Below are 21,372 nucleotides of genomic sequence, written 5' to 3'. Positions count from 1 at the left end.
AAAATAATATAAAAACCTTAAAAATGAACACAAGCAAAGAACTACAATAGCCAAATAGGAAAGTTCAATCATATAAAGACCACTCATCCTTATAGCAAAAGTAGAACCAAATCATTACCGTTACCTGGGGCCCACTCCAGTCAACTCTCAGAAAGACCATCACCAAACACAAGACCAAAATAATGAGCTTTAAGTAACCACTTAAAGCGTTTCAAAGACTTCTCAGCTCATACCATCAAAGGAAGCGCATTCCATCAGAAAAAGAGCTAAATAAAGCCCCCTTTCTAGTGGCAGCAAGATGGGTCCTAGTCACCGGAGGAACTGTCAGCATCAACATGTCTTTACAACATAATGTCCTAGCTGGTGTACATTAATGTACTAAACTAACAAGTGTCTGAGGAACTTTTTCATAATATGCCCTATGGGTAAGAACCATCAGTTTAAATGAAATCCTATACTACACTGGTTACCCATGATAACAGATACAGGGAGACATATTCAAATCTACAAGCTCTTCCTAATAACCAAACCACGGTATTCAGTAATATCTGAAAAAAACTTTCTTAAATTCATGTGTGTAATTAGTACCAATACTGCATTTACATAATCAAATTGAGTTATAAAAAGTATATGCAATAAAATTAAAAATGCCTTCTCGTGTACATAACACCTTATGATGCACTTGGGACTTGGTTACAAGCTGGCAAAGTTAATTGAAAATCAAAACACCTAGATATTTAAAGGTGTCAACCACCAGTATTATATCACCCAACAGAGTCACTGTGAGGCATGGGCAACCTTTCCTCCCCATTATCCAACAAACCTCAGTTTTCCTTTTGTTCAATAGTAAACAATAGCTTCTCAACCAGTTACAGGTTTCACACAAACTTGAGCCCATAATAAATCCTCAGCCATCTTTGAAACAGGTACAAGAAACAGATCTGTATAAACATAAGGACTAACACCATAAGATTGTACCACCTCAAGTAAAGGACTCAAAAACATATTAAATACAGGTAAAAGAGCTCAGCCTCGGGGTACTCCACTCCTAAGTTGTCTAGCAACTGACAACTCCTGCCTTCCTAATACCAAGAAACTGCATTCAGATAGAAAATTTTCAAACCAAGAATACACTATACCTTGAATCCCTACAGTTTTTAGCTGATGAAGGAGAAGACCATGATCCACTATGTCAAATCTCCCCCTATCTAAACTTTCTCTCAGCTCACTAAGAAGTTCTACCAGATTAGTCACAGTACTAAAGCCATAGCGAAACGCAGTTTGCCTAGCATGCAATACCACTGAATCCTCAATAAAATCTACCAATTGAGTCACCACAATCTTCTCTACTGCTATGGATTTATTAAATGCAACACCTTTTCATTGATAAAGATTTACCTTGGCAATTAGATTCATATTGCAGGCTGTGCAGTATTTCATGGTCTTCCTTCGTTTGATAATTATACTCTTCAAGATAAGCAGCTCTGTTATTTGCATTTTGGGCCAACATCAACTGAATATCACCACAGAGAGTCAAATATTGGCAAAGCAACAGAAGAACATCAGGGAGCATGTTGGTGCAAAGGCAGCAATAAGCATCTGTTGTTGGAAAAGGAGACAAGAATTCTGAACATTATTACAATAAACAAATGCTTCTATCATTTTGGTCATCATCATCTTGAACGATCTATAACTAAAAAAAAAACTTCAAAACTGTTAGAATCATCCTTTTGATAAACTGTATATAATAAATCTGAGGATGCAGGTATTTGCCCGCACATGGGTCCCACAGATTGCTCTACACAACTGTTGGCTTTACCAGCTTATGATGTGTTGTCAATTTCTATTATGCACTCTGGACTTGGTTATAAGTACTACTGGATCTTGGAGAAGAGCAAGATAAATGGTAAAATTTGTTCTTATCTGCTAGTATCCTTTCCTTGAGTCATGCTATATCAGTCCATAAGATTGAGTTATGCTCCTCAACAGCACATGGAATCAAAGAACACAGAACTTTCAATGACATCATCACCAGTATAAAAAAATGGTGCAACCCTAGAACTCACCAGTATACTATTACCAAATGGATATGAAAAACTCAAACCTTCTCACAATGTCAGAAAGCATTTTCAGTGGACACGCCAATGATAACATTAATTGCTGGAAGATGCTGACAAGAATACACTGAAACCTGAGTCTTCCCAGGAAAAGGAGGGGGGGGGGCTGGGCTGGGCTAGCAGGTCAAATCAAAATTTCACTACCATCTTGCTAGACCATTCCAGATAAAAGAACGTTAACAGAGCTTTAATGACCCCATGTGAGAGGAAGACCAGAACTCAACACACATCTTTCCAATATGATAACCCCATCACTCCAAAGCTCAACATGGGAGAAACAATACCTAAGATGGCATCATGCCCATAGTCTCATGCACTACCATTCTGCCTCTCTCAAAGGCATTGTTCATGCTACCATTGAGGCTGCCTAGAATTGCTGAATCCCTTCAAATGAACCTAGACAAAAACAGCCCAATGGCTCCATTAGGCCAACACAGTTGGCACTGCTCCACTCCCTTGCTGTTTGCCAAGTGCAGCAACCATAAATGGCCTAATGAAAAAGGGAAGAGACACTTAACCCCAGATAACATCCCTAAGCACATAAACTGTGAAGAGTCATAAGATAAAAAACTTGATACTTAAAACTGTGGCCACAGCCTAAAGTAACAAGACCAGGCCTGGGCCAGGCTTTAAAAGCTCAAAAAACTAGCAAGCTTTTCAGATTGGAGTTTTGATAAGAAGTTAAGAACAGTGGGGGGTTTTGCCGATGATGAAGAAATCCTAGCCCTATACCCGCACTGTTAGTGGGATAAAGGTACTTCTCGAGGCTTTTTTTCCCCCTTGATAGACTCACATAGTAGCTTACTTTATGACTTGTTTCCAAATCATTATACTAAAAGAGTTCTCTTGGATAAGGAAACTCGTCCCCTTAAATTACTTTAGTTTATATCTAGAAGGAAGCCAAGCCAGAACTAGAACAAGCCTTATCATTCAATGCATTTGCTTGCAGGGACAACTACTCATGAAGCCTAGAGCAGTATTTCCCAAGTCCGGTCCTGGAGAACCCTTGCCAGTCAGGTTTTCAGGATATCCACAATGAATATGAATGAAAGAGATCTGCATATAATGAAGGCAGTGTATGCAAAACAAGTTCATGCATATTCATTGCGGATATTCTGAAAACCTGACAAGGGGGAAACACTGGCCTAGAGCCTTCAGCTAAACTGCAAAACTTGACAAGACCTGACCCTAAGATTAGGTGTAGCAAAAAAATAACTGTTACTAACAATCTTAGAGACCATGACTGAACTATTCTAAGGTCCAGGCCACAAAATCCTCCATTATGAAATGGCACACCACTGACCACAAGGCAGCCTCTTTACTTCATGGAGAATTAGACTAAATAGCTGACCATGTGAAGTACTGTAGACTTCCCAGGGCCAAGACCTATGCTATACTGCTAGAGCTGCTACCAGAAAAGCAACTCAATGGTTGACAACCAGCAACATCAAAGCTTCTTTCACCTAGGGAGCTCATGACTCCAGCTCTCATTCCTCAGAGCTGAAAAATCCTGGCTGAGGAACCTGCCTGCACAGACTGCATACCAGCTAAGCAGGACACATATATCCTAGACAGAGTGACCTTCATTCACTTGAGGCACAGAATAACTTCTTGAACCACAACAATCTTCAGAAATCTCCCCTGCTCACTGACGGAAACCACCACCATGGCCACAACCCAGCAAACATGATGCACCTTGCCATGTATAACAGGGACAGTGATCCCAGAACCAACCAGATGGCCTTGGCTTCCAGACTATAGAGCTCTAAAGCTCCTTTGATGCAACCAGGACTCATAGAACCCCTGAGCCTGACTGAGGAACCCTGAACTGGAGAACACAACATTGGACCTCAATACAACCCAGCTGGGAGCCAGATTCTAATCCTTAAAAAGAGGAGGACACGTTGAAAAGGTCTTTTAAGAGCCATAGCCCAGGGGAAAACCTCCATAGTTGCTGGCATGGGACTCAGGACTTGGCAGCAAATTTCTAGTTCTTTGGAGTCGGCTGCCGAGAACTCTGGAGACTTATGGTAAAGCCTGTACCCAACCGCAGGCCTCTAGCCCAGAGAACACACCTGAGCCCTGACCAAACTGCAACCATCCAGAAATGAGTGTTGCTGAAGAACTAAACCAGGCTGGATACCAGCCCCTCAAAGCACACCTTGCTTTAAGGTGGAGCGGCCTGGAATTGACAGAGCCAGCATGCTCAAAGCCAAAAAACCAGCCTAGGTAGAGCACCGACTAAAACAAGACTAAGATCAGAGATGACGTCCTTGTCCCAACTGAATTTACCACTTAGAACATAAGAAAAGTGTTGCTATACTGGGATACACCAAAGGTCCATCAAGCTCAGTATCCTGTTTCCAAAAGTGGCCAATCCAGGTCACAAATACCCGGCAAGATCCCCCAAAAAAGTACAAAACATTTTATACTGCTTATCCCAGAAATAGTGGATTTTCCCCAAGTCCAATTTAATAATGGTCTACGGACTTTTCTTTTAGGAGTTATCCAAACCTTTTTTAAACCCTCTAAGGCTACCTGCTTTTACCACATTCTCTGGCAACGAATTCCAGAGTTTAATTACACACTGAGTGAAGAAAATATTTTCTCCGATTTGTTTTAAATTTACTATTTTGTAGCTTCATTGTATGCTCCCTAGTCCTATTATTTTTGGAAACAGTAAATAAGCGGTTCACACCTACCCGTTCCACTCCACTCATTTTATAGACCTCTATCATATCTCCCCTCAGCCATCTTTCTCCAAGTTGAAAAGCCTGTGAGCCAATCCTTGAGCATCCCACAGGCTCAAAGGGCCTGAACACAGGGATCATCACAGTCAGTGAACTATGCCCTGGGAAGTCAGGCCTAGCTAAGATCAATTTCTGCACCAGTCCAAAACATAACCATCTGCTTGAGGCAGAAAATACTAGCAAGTTCCAGGGCTAGTAATGACATCAATGAAAGCTCTGCCTCCATCTGCTGGTTGGGGAGCATAACCCACTCATCTAAACTGGTCTAGCAGGATAAGAAAATGCAAGATAGGTATGTATTTTTTTTTTCTATTACCACAAAAATTAAAATAGATGGTTCAAAACCAACAAAACATCCTGTCACTCCAAACTGACAAAATCTCTCTTTCCTTCATGTTCAGCACCAGAGATTAGTAGTATGGACATAAAACGGCCAACTAATACGCTTCTGGCTCATCTTCCATTTCTACCTGTGCCCACCCCAATTAGCCAGAATGCTGCAAATTTAAATATTATAGGCCCGACATTCAGCCAGCGGCGATCAGCATTTTGATGACTGTCACCAGCGTTAAACCCAGATATGCAATGCCGGCCATGACCAAGGAGCCAGCTAACACATAGCCAGTTAAGAGTGATATTAAGTACTTAACCGGCTACGGGTTACCGCATAAAGATAGGACTGACTTATGCAGTCCAATTTATGACCTTAACCTAATCGGTTAAATGCCAACTCTACCCCTGGACAGCCCCAAAATAGCCGTTTTTTGGATCTGGTCAAGTGCCACTTGAAAATTAGTTGTTAGTCTCAAACAGGCAATTTAACCAGCCAGGAGCCATTTTTGGCCAGTTAGATCGCTTTGAATATCGAGACTCACATTGATACAAGTCTCTGCAAAGCAAGAAAACTATAAAAAAAAATATGCCCAATTTTCTAATGAATGGTTACGTACAGGAGATCTATAACACTGATGGTATATACAGCATGCTGCTTTTAAAATATAAAAATATCTTAGAAAGTCTCTTGCACAGTATTTTGTTTCTGTAAAACTGAAAGTAAACTAGCAACATCTTACCTTGGCATTGCAAGGCTAATTTAATGTATCGAAGTGCTCTGCCATATTTCTGAAGACTCATCGCAGCATCAGACAGTACAAAATATGCCTTTGAAGCCTTGAGAATTAGCTGCAGTTTCATTCTGAACTGCCAAGAAGAAGGAATGATTCCTGACCTGCTGGAATGTTTGCTTTCTTGAAATGAACCAACTGCTCCAAAATACAAAAAAAACCCAGAGTAAGTGGTATAGCAAGAGGCCAAATTGTCCGTGGATTTCAAAAGCAATAAAAAATATACATGCATTTTCATTAAAAATCAAGGTACTAGGTATGTCAGCCTATTGTATGAAGAAAATTACTTCCAGATAGGGTTCTCAGAGGACCCTGCATGGATCTGTTCTTCACAGGAGTCACTGTGTGTGTTAGAGGTTTCAAAACATCCGCTAAAGAAAACCCTATGGCACACAGAAAATGAACTTGTTTTCTCCATCAGTTTTGAGTTGCAAAATTAAAAAAAAAAAAAAAAAAAATCACACAAACCTGCTACATTTAATGTTATCTAGACGATAAACTTGGGCTTAGTGAGGTTTTTGGGGTTTTTTTTTTTTTTTTTACTATTTTAATCCAACAGCTTCATCAACCAAATTACGGCAGCTTGGTACCATACTGAGTACAGCAAACCCATACTTCAACTTCCTCATTAGACTCCGTATTAAATCCCCCTTCCCCCTCCTTTTTCTCACCCAGCTTCCAAATTCACCCCATCTGTCAATTCCTTACCATCCCCACCCTACCCCCAGTGAACACCTTCACACCCTCTTTGCTTTGAATGCTCCTTGAAGCCCACATTTTAATGGGCTCTCCAACATTTCTCAAGTTGCTCTAGTTTACCATGCCTAATTGTGGTCAACTTGCTCAGGAAATAACTTCATAATCATTGATATACCACAGCCCTAACTCAATCTCTGTAAATTTCCAGTTACTTGCCAACTCACAGTGCACCATAAAGATTAAGGCTTTTAGCATGTGTATGTAGCTTCTAGTCCAACACTGGAGGGCAACAGTTGTAGGAGGAAGACCTTTTGTACAAATGGTAACCAAATACTACTATCATTATAAATCATTTCCCCACACGTTTCCTAAAAGGATTTAGCTTGGGGGCATTCCTACCATATATGAACTACAATGCCTAACTGCTCACATCCCACCAATACTAATTTGAAACATGTGGGAAGATATTATGAATCTCTGGGCGTTCATATACCACTGGTACAGTAATTTAAATCCATTTTTCAGAAAATCTGGGGAAAATGATATTCTATGGATATTCTGGAATACTTTCCCTTATTCTTTAGCATCTAGGGCGATTCCCAAGTCTGTCTCCCACTAAAGATGCTTGTGCTTATTCCATTCTTTTATGCTGAATGTCCGATACACATTTGATAGTAACTTATGTTGTCCCACCCATCTCTTATTACCTCAAAAGGAATAAGCTACCACTCTAGGTCCCTTCAAACACGTAAAAAGTGACAAAATCATCTCACTTTCAAAGGCAACAACAAAAAAAATCTTTGTTGGGCATCCTAAAGGGAGATGAATGTTCTCAAAATTTTCCCTTCATGCAGAAGGCCCCAAATGAGACAGACCCCTCTTCCCTCATTTGCTCAACCCTACTTGATTGGTGCCCAGAGCTTGGTGGGGAAGCATATCTAAGGAAGTTATCTGGACAATACATTATCTCCTAGTAAGTGTTTCTGGAATTTCTTCCCTGTTCAACATGTTAAGTTCTACACAAGTGGTTGCTCCCCTTCCCTAGCCCCCTGTCCAACAACAGAGCATACTCTAATGGGAACTTTCCCATGATGGCCTGCTGAATGTGAACCCACTGCTTGGGGACAGCCTTACATCACTCAGCCAGCATCCCCAAGTGTGCTGTGGCATAACAACCCTGCAGATCCAGCACTCCAATTCTATCCTCCACCCTACTCTGCACTAAAATCTGGCAGGAGACTGAGCAGGTCTCCTCTTCCATATGTGTACAAAAGTATTTTCTTAAAAAGCTGTTTTAAATAAGATGGAGAGAGTGACATATGTATAGGAATATGTAACACCAACTTTATTCCTGCAATCCAGCCAAACCACAAAAGATTAAGCCTACTCTTACCCTTCCATATCTCACCTAAAACTCCTACAAAGGAGAGAGTACGTCAGTACACATTGTAATATCCTTAACCGCAATTTGAATCTCTAGGTACTTTAGTGAAGTTTTTTACTAAAGGGGGAAGGTCTGGGATACACAGGGCCGGTCTTAGGCCGAGGCGGCCGCATAGGGCCCCGCGCGGCACGCCTCAGTCAGCCTTGACCTAGTTCCGGCCGCCCGGGGATCGCCGCCGCTCGTCCCAACTGCCCGCCCTCTTCTCTCCCCCACGATCGATCCCTTTCCTTTTTTTCCTTTTAAATTTACTTCCAGTCCGGCAGCGTCAGTGAAAGCGCTCCGAGTAAAAGCGCTTCTCTTCGCTGTGTCCCGCCTTCTTCTGATGTCATGACGTCAGAAGAAGGCGGGACACAGCGAAGAGAAGTGCTTTTACTGGGAGCGCTTTCACTGACGCTGCCGGACTGGAGGTAAATTTAAAAGAAAAAAAAGGAAAGGGATCGATCGTGGGGGAGAGAAGAGGGCGGGCAGTTGGGGCAGGGGAAAGAGGGACATGGATGGGATGGCAGGGCTCAGGGAGAGAGGGGAATTGCTGGATACATGGGTGAATGGAGGGGGGGCAGGGGAGAGAGGAACAGATGGGAGGGCAGGGCCCAGGGAGAGGAGAAATTGCTGAAAATGGAGGGGAAGGGAGAGGGGAGAATTACTGGATGTGGATGGAGGAGGGAAGGGCAGAGAGGGCCAAGGATGGACTTGGATGGGATGGCAGGGCCCAGGGAGAGGAGAAATTGCTGGAAATGGAGGGGAGGGGAGAGAGGAGAAATGCTGGATGTGGATGAAGGAGAGAAGGGCAGAGAGGGCCAAGGATGGACTTGGATGGGATGGCAGGGCCCAGAGAGAGGAGAAATTGCTGGAAATTGAGGGGATAGGAGAGAGGAGAATTGCTGGATGTGGATGGAGGAGGGAAGGGCAGAGAGGGCCAAGGATGGACTTGGATGGGATGGCAGGGCCCAGGGAGAGGAGAAATTGCTGGAAATGGAGTGGAGGGGAGAGAGGAGAAATGCTGGATGTGGATGGAGGGGAAATTGTTGAATTTAAGGGCTGGATCGAAACACTTTGAAGGCAGATGCTGAAACTGGAGAAAGGATAGGGACAAGTTGGCTACAGATGGTAGACAGAACACATAAGGACACAGGAGGATGGTGGACATGGTGAGAGAAAAAATATCAAACGGAAAGAAGACACTGCATAAAACAGAAGACACTGGGACCAAAGCAAATAGAAAAACTAAATGATCAGACAACAAAGGTAGAAAAAAAGTATTTTATTCAGTATTTATTAATTGGAATATGTCAGCTTTTAGAAATGTGCATCTGTGATATTTTGCATGCAAGTTTCAATTTTTCTAGTATTGCTGCATGCTGAGTCTGACTTCTTGTGGTAACTTTCCATTCAGTATTTTGCCTTCATATTTGTTGTGTCATGTGTTTTTCATGTGTGATGAAGGTACAGTATCCTGCTAGCGTGTAGTATTTGCAGCCCTTTTTTTTTTTTCACAAGGTAGTGTATTGGTGTTTTAGAACCTGGTGTAATTACAGTTCTGCCTTTCCATGCCTAAGGTTGTAGCTCGTCCTGTCCTTGGAATTACTGCTGTTATGGTTTGGTAAGGTTCTGACTGTGTTTTTGCACAAGTTTGTGTATAGTGTTTTGCAGTGGAGAGATTGTGTGTCCGCACCTCTGACCCCCGGGGTTATGAGAATTGGAATTACTAATTGTGGACTTGAACTGAATAATTTCTTGGGAGGGGGGGGGGGGTTCATGATAGCATTGTGCTTATTTCAATCAGTTTTTCTGTACAAGTTTAGCTTCATTTGTCTTTATTTGAAATTTCATAAATAAAAAAATTTCTAAAAATCGAATAATCTTATAAATGGCGGGGGCGGGGCTAGGATGGGGCCCCACAAAATTGGTCTGCATAGGGCCCCACACTTGCTAAGACCGGCCCTGGGGATACAGCAAACATTCTTTCTGAATCGAGTGATACATGATACATTCAAAAGTTCTGAGTTAGTTAAGTTGACCTTAATGAGCAATAAATTACCATATTCAAGGTCCCTAGGAACAGCAAAAAGTGAATTTGTGGCTGAGCCATCATCATCATCATATCTCTCACAAAAAGGGACACTATATTCTCCCTCCTCTACCATCACCCCTTTTATCTCTGCACTAATTTTTGCTCTAATTTTTGCTGCCAGCAGGGCTGAATGAAATTTAACTTATCTTTTGTTTAGAAATTAATGTCAACTATGAATAGAAGCAACAAAATCACGGAAACAATTTCCCCATAAATTTCCTTGCCTCCTTTTATACACAATCCCTGCTCTACTTCAAATACTAAATCTAAATCCTGTGCAAATGTAAAATTACTTTCACAAATATTTGAACAATGCAGTTAGTCAAAACTCTTACAGGTCTTATTACAAATAGAATAGAAGAACAAATCATGTGTCAGCCTCCTGTAATACCTATATGATGAGCTACTGACAAGGTTCCAATCACTAAGCTGGCACTCACCACTGATCAACAAAACAGGTGCACTAGTTCACTAGAATCCTCAACAGGGTTAGGGTCTGCAGACTCAAACTCACATCTGAAAAGGTAAAGGTTCAAATCCTGAAAATTACTGAAAAAAGGTAAAAGCTTGATGCTGTTTACTGGCTTTCAGGAAATATGCAAGAAAAAAGTATCTAAACAGATTCTTTTTGCCATTTATATCATCTGATGAGCCAGATGAAGAACACCACTACACAAACACATAGTAGGTACAAGCTCCAATCTTCCAGAAAAGAAACTGAAGCCCCTTCAACAAACCCAACCTATGTAACTTTGTAAGTCTATATAGTTTGAAAATGAGCTTCCACATCACTTATTTGCGTGTCATGAGACTCCTTATTTTCTTTATTTTGAAGCACTGAAAAGGAAGCACACCAAGAACCCTGGGCTGTGGTCTTCCATGGTTGGGACTAAAGATAAGACAATTATCAGGTAAGACAATTTCTCTTTTCTTACATAAGAACATAAGAGTAACCATACTAGGTCAGACCAATGATCCTTTTAGCCCAGTATCCTGTTTTCCAAACAGTGGCCAAGCCAGGTCACAAGTACCTGTCAGAAACCCAAATCATGGCAACACTCCATACTACAAATCCCAGGGCAAGCAGTTGCTTCCAATACCTGCCTCAATCGCAGACTATAGACTTTTCCTCCAGGAATTTGTCCAAACCTTTTTTAAACCCAGATATGCGAGAGATCACATGGTGCTATGAGCTAGGCATCAGTCTGTTGCACGAGCTCCAGAGCCCCCACCTGCAAATCGCATAGAACCAGAGACTAAGGCTGGAAGAGTTTACATCAGCGAAGTGTATGAACCCCGCATGGATAGATACCTCCGAAGTACGCCGGCAGTAAAAGCATGGGAGCTGAAATGGATGGCATTAGATCGAAAGATAGAAGGGTTCCAGGCCACGCTAGCAGGTCTACAAACTCGTGTGAACGACGCGAAAGTGCGTGTAGCAGCAGTACAGGACAATATGCGGGCTTATGTCCCAGATATAACCAGCCTATAACAGCAGTTAAAGACACAAACTGCTAAGTTGGAAGATCTTGAGAATCGTTCCCGCCGGAACAATGTCCGTATTGTGGGACTACCGAAATTGCTCCCGGAGCGGAACTTGGAGGTATGGTTAGAGACATGGCTATCAAAAGAACTGGCCCTAACAGACTCCATGGGGCCAGTTGTAGTAGAGCGGGCCCACCGTGTCGGGAGGAAAATGGAGGCGCAAAGCAGGCCACGAGTTGTAGTCGCCAAACTGTTAAACTATAGGCACAAACAAGAAATCCTCCAAGGCTTCCGTTTGAAGAGAGATACTTTAAAATACAATGGGAGGAATATTTTAATTTTTCAAGACTTCTCGATGGAGGTGCAAGCACAGTGAAAACAATTTCACCCGATATGTACAACTTTAGTCAACAAAAAAATTTTTGCACTGCAATACCCGGCACAACTGAAAGTGCAGATGCAGGACACTTGGCACACATTCCATACTGTGGCAGCCACGCAGAAATACTTGCAGGACAATAACATACAAAGTTCAGGACAAGAGTAAGTCAACGTGCTTTGCCAGAGAGAGGGGAGCACAGAGGTTGGAACATGTGAATAACAAGCAGGAATAGCTTTTAAACACTTGGCCATTGTGGGTGGGGGTCCCAAGCACGATTACGTGATCCAGTTCCATAGCCAGGTTGGGCCTGGGAGAATGGAAAGGGTAGCAGATAAGTGGGGGAATGAAGGGGAGGGTTTGGGAGGGAAACATCCTAATTGGCGTAGGCGATTAATATATATAACTAGATTTAATGCAATGAGATGGTGGAGGTGTTTGAAACTTGACAGTATTGGTGCACAAGAGCTGTACGGGCCATGTATAGTCAAGGAAAAGGATCACGGGTTGGTTGGGAAGACGAATTCAGAAGTACTATGCCAGCACGGATATCATGGAATGTGGGGGGCTTCAGTACCCCCACGAAACGCTCTAAGATACTACAGGCGTTACGCAGGCATAAGGCCGATATTGCCTGCCTGCAGGAAATGCATTTGAATGACCAAGAACATGCCAAATTAAAAAAAAGACATGGGTAGGAGAGTGTCATGCAGTGGCAGCACAGGGGCGGAAAGGGGGTTTGGCAATTTTGATCTGAAAAGGACTCCCATGCAAAGTTAAATTGTAGCGCAGGGAGGGCAAGGGAGGTACCTAATATTGAAGATTTGGTTACAGGGAGTAGAATTTATATTGGTAAATGTATATGGCCCTAATGGACATGTACCTGGCTTTTACGCAGCTTTAGTTAACATTTGTTTGCAATATAAAAACAGCAAAATTGATGGTCTTGGGAGATTTCAATATGGCCTCAGATCCCGAATTAGATACATCGAGCCCCACCTCACCAAGGAAGAAGGTTTAAAGATTTTTGTGCCTTCCAAAGAATTTTAGGGTTGATTGATGCATGGAGAATCTTGCACCCAGGGGATAGAGAATACACCCACAGATCGCGGGCGCGTGGTACCTTGGCCCATCTAGACTATATCTTGGTAGAGTCCACCATGTTCCCCTGGGTGCAGTCTGCAGAGGTGGGCCTCGAGGAACTCTCGGACCACACTCCTGTGTGGCTGGATTTAACTATACCTGCTGACAGAGAGAGGGGAAGGGCTTCTATTACTCCCTCATAGTATTCCAACAAGGAAGCTAATGCCTCCGGGGACAGTAATCTGTAATATTCCCCCGTGAATCCATACTATGAGGGAGTAATAGAAGCCGGCCAATTCCCGCAATATGCTAACCAGGCATTAATAACGTTAATCCCCAAACCTGGCAGGTCACCAGATAGGGCAGATGCCTATAGGCCAATATCACTTCTGAATGTAGATACAAAGCTGTTGGCCAAGGTGATGGCAGATAGGTTGGCGGGCTGCCTGCCCCGATTGATAGGCAAAGAACAAGTGGGATTTGTGAGAAACCGGCAGACCACCCAAAATGTTCGTAGGCTACTTTTAGCAATGGCAGCTTGTATAGAGAAATCTGAATCGGCCTGGGTGCTAAGCCTAGACGTCGAAAAGGCGTTCGATCAGTTGCAGTGGGATTACCTGACCCAGACACTAGAACATATGGGCTTTGACGGATGGTTCTTGAGCGCCTTCAAGGCTCTTTATTGCCATCCAGCGGCAAAGGTGTTGGTAAATGGCCTGCGGGGTCGGGAGTTTGAAATTAAGAAGGGTACTAGGCAGGGCTGTCCCCTCCCCCATTGCTGTTTGTCTTGGCATTAGAGCCCCTGTTACGTACATTGAAAACAGGTAAAAATATTGGAGTCCTGGGGGGGGGGGGGGGGGCAGACAATAAAAGTGCTGGCATATGCTGACGATCTGCTGCTGACGGTGACCAACCCGGTAAGATCCACAGAGGCCCTGATAGAGCAAATTAGGCAATATGGGCATATGTCTGGATTTAAGTTAAATTTAGCAAAATCAGCTGTGTTATTTGTAGGGCCTGCTGGGGGGGAGGGAACAGTGGGGAGGGGCAGATACCTCTTCAGATAGCTCCAGGTAAAATTAAATATTTAGGAGTTATGGTTCCGGTCGAGATGAGAGAGTTGTATGACCTTAACATACAGAGATTGTTAATAGATACAAAAAACAGTTTGCAAGCATGGACAGCACTGCCTCTCTCCCTGTTGGGCCGAATAGCCTTGTTTAATATGATCATTACCCCTAAGTGGCTATACGTCCTGCAGACGTTACCATTATACTTGAACAAGAAAGATGAGAAAGAACTGGACAGAATAGTGCAAAAATACCTTTGGAATGGTAAAAGAGCTCGCCTTACTATGAAGGTGCTATGTACGCCGGTGGAATATGGAGGCCTGGGACTGCTGAGTGTGAGGTATTTCAATGTGGCCTGTGGGATGAGGCATGAGAATGATTGGTTCCAAGGTACAAGTGACTTCTCAGATACCATGATGGAGCTAGGCCTTACCTCAGGGACCCACTTCAGTAATTATTTGCACTCAACAGGAGCGCCCATTCCACAGATTTTTACAACAGTCCCAGATCATGGGAGCAGCGGTGGCGACCTGGAAGTGGGTCTGCAAGATGCATCAATTCTCAGCGCAGGTTACCCCGTATCTACCCACTTGTGACAACGCGGCCTTTGACCCGGGCCGTATGTATGGGACGTTTAAGAGATTGAAAAAATGTGGCCTAGAACATCTGCTGCAGGTGTTGACCCGGGAAGGACATATGAAACCTTTTGTGGACTTACAAAAAGAGTTTGGCCTCCTAAATGGAGAGCGGTTCTATTATGAACAATTAAAGCATTATGTAGCGTCACTCCCCTGGGAACACCTGGCGGACGACGCACAGGAGGAACTGGTGTTGGCTTTCTCTTTGGAGGTCCAGCAGAAAGTGCCGCTCTCTCATCATCATAGGCACATAAAGGATACTATGCCTGAGCCGGATTACAAGACTATATCTCAGCAGTGGACAGCAGATCTGTTAGCGGACATCACACCGGCAATGGTGCAATCGCATGTACTTTCGCTTAGGCGAGTGACTTACCAGTCCACACATTGGGAATTACAGTTCAAATTTGTTATTTTGAACACATATACCCCCCAGGAGAGCATTTTATATGGGTCTGTCGCCCTGGGGAGAGTGCCCGAAGTGTGGAACAGAAGGTGCCACTTTAGGGCACATGTTTTGGACATGCACGAAAATAGAAGGAGTCTGGAGGGTAATCATAAACTATGTCAATACAATATGGCGCCAGCGATGGAGTTATAACCCAGCCCTACTGTTTGGCCAACCACAGATGCGGCGGCCTCTGGCGAAGAGCTTTACGGCTTTCGTCGCGCGAGCAGTGATAGTTGGCAAGCAAATTATTCTAGCGCCGCCTCCTTCCCTGACGCTGCGCTGCCGGAATTGTTTGGGGTTTTTTTCCGCCCTCGACGTCATGACGTTTGACGCGAGGGCGGGGCAGAGACGGCTGGCTGGCTTCACACCACGAATCCACGAACCCTACAGGGAGTGTTTGAGTGGCTTCAGAACGTTGTCTTCAGAACGTTCACGGTGCATTATATTAGATGGGATGTAATAGATTAGGGGGGGGAGGAGAGGGAAGGGGGAGGAAGGAAAGAAAAAGGAGGGGTTTATTTTTTTTGGGGGGGGGGGGGGCGGAATTGAAATAAAAAATTTACTTGTTGTAAGATATGCCTTGTTTATTGTTACTTGGTTCAATAAAAATGATTTAAACATAAACCCAGATATGCTAACCGCTGTTACTACATCTTCCAGCAAAGAGTTCCAGAGCTTAACTATTCACTGAGCGAAAAAAATTTCCTCCTATTTGTTTTAAAAGTATTTCCATGTAATTTCCTTGAGTGTCCCCTAGTCTTTGTACTTTTGGAACGAGTAAAAAATTGATTTACTTCTACTTGTTCTACACCACTCAGGATTTTGTAGACCTCAATCATATTTCCCCTCATCTGTCTCCTTCCAAGCTGAAAAGCCCTAACCTCTTTAGCCTTTCCTCATACGAGAGGAGTTCCACCCCCTTTATCATTTTGGTCACTTTTCTTTGAACCTTTTCTAATTCTGCTATATCTTTTCTGAGATACAGTGACCAGAACTGAACGCAATACTCAAGGTGTGGATGCACCATGGAGAGATACAAAGGCATTATACAGTTTTCGGTCTTATTCACCATCCCTTTCCTAATAATTCCTAGCACCCTGTTTGCTTTCTTGGCCGCTGCCACACACTGAGCAGAAGATTTCAGCGTATTACCTACGACGACACCCAGATCTTTTTCTTCAGCGCTGACCCCCAAGGTGGACCCTAGCATCAAGTAACTATGATTTGGATTATTCTTTCCAATGTGCATCACCTTGCATTTGTCCACATTAAATTTCATCTGCCGTTATATCGGATCATTCAGTGATTAGAATGTGCTGGAAAGGGGGAGGGGAGGAAGAGAAGTTAAATAGTTGGACGTTTCCAGTCTACTTGTTTAGAGACCCACGATTTGGGGAATATTTACGGGCTAAATGGACTGAATATAAGCACTTTAACGAGGGTACGGTTGACAGTTCCACCAGTTTTTGGGAAGCCGCGAAAGCAGTATTAAGAGGGGAGATAATAAGTTATGTGTCACAATATAAACGCGCGCGTGATAGGGAAATTGTGCGGCTAGAAAAGAGACTAATTAAGTTGAATAGACAATATGGGCTAACCCCATGTAGTAAGATTAGACAAGAGGTGATAGAACTACAAACAACTTTGAACTCCCTGATACATGATAGAGAAATGAAATCTCAAGCCTATTATCGCTTTCAGTTATATAAGCATGGAAATAAAGGAGGCAAATTTTTAGCTAGACTTATAGCATCTAAATATTCATCTAAAAATGTAACAGCTATTAAAAACAAAGAGGGGAATTATCTTCACACTAATAAAGAGATTAGATCAGCGTTCCAGACATATTACCAAAGCCTTTATAAGGCGTCCGAACAAGAAGGACTACCGGGTGAGCTATTTTTAGATGGGGTTCAGACCCCTAAACTACAAGATAGGGATAGTACTCAACTAAATGCAAAAATTAGTGCTGAAGAGGTGACATGGGTAATAACGCAAAGTAAAATGGGTAAGGCAGAATTTTATAAGTTGATAGGTGATTCGGTGGTCCCAACTTTGGTCAAGGTGTTTAATGAATGGATGGAGAATGGTAGGATACCAGACCAATTAAATTTGGCTAGGATAGTTGTGTTTCCTAAGCCTAAAAGAGATTAAAAACTGGTAACCTCCTATAGACCTATTTCATTAATTAACCAGGAAGCAAAATTATTTGCAAAAATTCTAGCAAATAGACTGGGGTGAGTGCTACCTCATCTTATCCACACAGCTCAGGTGGGGTTCGTACAAGGTAGATCAGTTTCCAAAAATCTGAGGAGTATTCTGGCAGCATTAGAAGGTTTGGGCCACTCCCAGGCACAAGCATTAATGATAAGTTTCGATGCTGAGAAAGCATTTGATAGAGTAGAGTGGCCCTTCCTATACTCTGTGCTGGAAAGATATGGATTTCAGGGTAGATTTGTACAGGCGATCAGGGCATTGTATCACCATCCTAGAGCACAGGTGATGGTGAATGGGAATATATCGGAGGAGATCCAGATTAGTAGAGGTACTAGACAAGGGTGTCCACTCTCACCTCTACTTTTTGCACTGCAGTTGGACCCCTTAATTAGAGACATATATGAGTGTGCGGCGATTCCTGGGGTACAACTTAAAAACCAGGAATTTAAGCTTGCCGCGTTTGCAGATGACCTAATGATGGTTATTACAAAACCGAAGGAGACCCTGTACAATCTACTAGAGTTAATTCAAGAATATGGAGATTACTCGGGCTTTAAACTAAACATAGACAAATCTGAAGCTCTTGGGATAAACTTAGACATTCGGGCCCATTGGCCGGAAGGATTTCCTTTGAAACGAACGAGCAAGTCTTTTACATATTTAGGGATTCAATTACCGGCTAAATTGAAGGAGCTTTATACTTTAAATGTCACAAACATGCTGGAACAGACAACTCAACAGTTGGATTCATGGGGCAGTTTAACACTATCTTTGATGGGGAGGATTAGTCTTATCAAAATGGTGATATTGCCAAGGTGGCTATACACATTACAGGTACTGCCCATAGTGTTATTGCAAAAAGATATCAAGCGTTTATATCGATTGATATCTAGATTCTGCTGGGCAAAAAAACGGGCTAAGATGCAGCTGAAACATATGTTGGGGGGATGGAGGCAAGGAGGCCTGGGAATACCTAACAAAGTTTTATAATATGGCATGCCTCCTGCGTCAAACACGAGATTGGCTATACCAAACCCAGGAACACACACCTCTAGAGATGGAGGAAGCGTTATATAGTCCATATCATGGGATAACATTAGCACATTTACAGAAAAAGGAGATACCGCATAGACTTAGACAAAATGTTCTGATATTATCACTCAGAGCAGCGTGGAGATTCTTAGGGGAACTATTGGGGGGAGATTCAAGAGTAACTGAGTATCTAAACATCAAGGGAAATCCGTCTTTCGTGCCCGGGCTGGAAAATAAAACATTTGATAGGTGAGCACAGGAAGGTATTACTTGTATAGCTGATGTACTGGGAGAGAGAGGGGACATACTGCCACTGTCACAGCTATTGGCTCAGAGGGAGCAGGTCTGGGGTGATGTATACGCGCATTGTCAACTTAAACATTATGTACAAACATTAGATAAAACAGCATTGCAGTGTAAACTGGGCAACAAAATTAAAAAATTCTTTGATGAAATATCTGAAAATGCCCCATCTATATCCCAGATACATCGGAAGTTGTGGGAGCTGGCTCCGTTGAAGGAGATAACCACGGTTAGACAGAGATGGGAAAAAGATATGAGCGGCAATTTGGAATCATGGGATATTACCGCGCAGATAAAAAATATACCAAGAATAATTGGGGGCGCAGATTATAGGGAATGCGCGTATAGAATAATTTACAGAGCTTATTTTACCCAAGTACAACTATATAAATCAGGGGGCATAGAGACAGCGCTCTGTTTGAAATGTAATAGACATGACAATACTTTATACCATGCGCTATGGGGATGTGTAGTACTACAGAGATATTGGAGACAAATAGTTACTTACCTGTCTCATGTTTTGGGTAGTAGAATAGACATGAATCCACGACAGTTGATATTAGATTTGAAAGACGAACCTTTAAGACTCAATGCTGATAAAACATTATTATATCGAAAGTTATGTCTGGTGGCGAAAAAATGTATTATGCAACATTGGACTGTAGCCAGTTCACCACCTTATTGGCACTGGCGTAACAGGGTGCATCAATTGTTAGTGTGGGAGGCGAAAGAAGTTAAAGGACAGTACAAAAGGAAAATACGGTTTCTTAAAACATGGGGTAGCTACCTGGAAAAAATGACACAGAGAGGCCGAAGTTTGGTCATTAACACTTTATAAAAGAACCTTACATCACTACAATATTGGGATATATTAATATGAGTTAGTCAAGAGGGGGGGGGGGGGTTGGAAGGGAAAAGTGGGGGGAGGGCGTAGGAAAGGGGATAGAGGAATAAGAGGTTTTGAATTACATTGGAGTGGTAAGCTGATCACTTTACATCACGGAACAATAATGGTTGATTTACAATTGTACATTTGCCAAAGCAAAAGTTGTGTTATATTGTTGATATGTTATGACTCTTTTTCACAATTGTGGACAAATAACGATGTTTGGTGGGGAGGGGGTGGGGGGGGGGGGGAACAGAAAAAATGGGATTCAGTGAATGAAGCAGATACAATGTTATTGCAATACTGATTGGAAAACTGAACTTTGTTGTATGAAGCCTCCAAGTTTCATTGTATTGTGCCTTTCGATAATAAAAAAGTTTAAACATAAATTTCATCTGCCATTTGGATGCCCAGTCTTCCAATTTCCTAAGGTCTTCTTGCAATATTTCAGAGTCTGCACATGTTTTAACAACCTGGAATAGTTTTGTATCATCTGCAAATCTGATCACCTCACTCGTCATTCTGATTTCCATATCACTTATAAATATGTTAAACATTACCGGTCCCAGTACAGATCCCTGCGGCACTCCACTGTTCACCCTCCTCCATTGAGAGAAATGTCTATTTAACCCCACCCTCTGTTTTCTGTCCAATAACCAATTCCTTATCCACACCAGAACCTTGCTTCCTATCCCATAACTTTAATTTTCTCAGGAGTCTGTCATGAGGAACTTTATCAAACGTTTTCTGAAAATCTAGATACACTACATCAACTGGTTCACCTTTATCAATGTTTATTCACGCCTTCAAAGAAATGAAGCAAATTGGTGAGGCAAGACTTCCCTCGGCTGAACCCATGCTGACTCTGTCCCATTAAACCATGTTTTGTCTATGTGCAATTTTATTCGTTATAATAGTTTCCATTATTTTGCCCAACACCGACATCAGGCTTATCGGTCTATAATTTCCTGGATCACCCCTAGAACCCTTTTTAAAAATCGGCGTCACACTGGCCACCCTCCAATCTTTAGGTACTACAGATGATTTTTTTTTAAATTATCTGTTTATTGAAATCCAGAATAAATAACATAAAAAGAGACATCAGTGAGAATCATACAATCTGGATGGAAATTTTTTTTTTTTAACTGTCCCAATTCCCCCCCCCCCCCCAATGCTTCTCTGCCCTCCCATCCCCTCCCCCCTTCCCTCCCCCAACCTTTGAAACTTAACAATTCAAAATCTTACTTCTGGCTATTGGAGTGAGAAGAGTCCCAAAATGGGGACCAAGTTTTACAAAATATATCGCCTCTTTTAGAGGCTAAGTCCTTGATTCCTCTTTTCTCTAATGAGCAGCAATGAATCATGGCCGACCTCCAATGGGCCACGCTGGGACTTTCAGCGTCCATCCAGAGTTGAAGGATAGTTCGCTTTGCCATCAGGGTGGTCTTCCTCAAATATGCTTTAAGCCCTGTTGGGGTTGGCCTCTGTGTCTGAAAGATATCAAACAGTTGTTCCAGAGAGGGACTCCATCTACAGGACCACATCTGTGACACGTGAGAACATAGCAGTTTCCAAAAAAACTTGGATTCTGGGGCAATTCCAGTACATATGTCCCAGGTTAGC

General features: G+C 42.7%; 1 protein-coding gene across 1 annotated transcript in view; it reads right to left on the bottom strand.

The window, feature by feature from the left end:
- The window catches only part of EDRF1 (erythroid differentiation regulatory factor 1), a 204,243-nt gene that overhangs the window by 96,665 nt on the left and 86,206 nt on the right, over window positions 1-21,372 (bottom strand). The window contains exons 15-16 of the mRNA XM_030202947.1: window positions 5,941-6,129; window positions 1,399-1,599 (exon numbers count right to left, since the gene is read on the bottom strand). Coding sequence (XP_030058807.1) covers window positions 1,399-1,599; window positions 5,941-6,129 — 390 coding nt within the window. The remainder of the gene's footprint in view (window positions 1-1,398; window positions 1,600-5,940; window positions 6,130-21,372) is intronic.

This window comes from Microcaecilia unicolor, chromosome 5 (genome assembly GCF_901765095.1).
Source record: "Microcaecilia unicolor chromosome 5, aMicUni1.1, whole genome shotgun sequence".
Classification (NCBI taxonomy): Eukaryota; Metazoa; Chordata; class Amphibia; order Gymnophiona; family Siphonopidae; genus Microcaecilia; species Microcaecilia unicolor.
The sequence above is the reverse complement of the archived record's forward strand: the minus strand, read 5'-3'. Positions and strand labels throughout refer to the sequence as shown.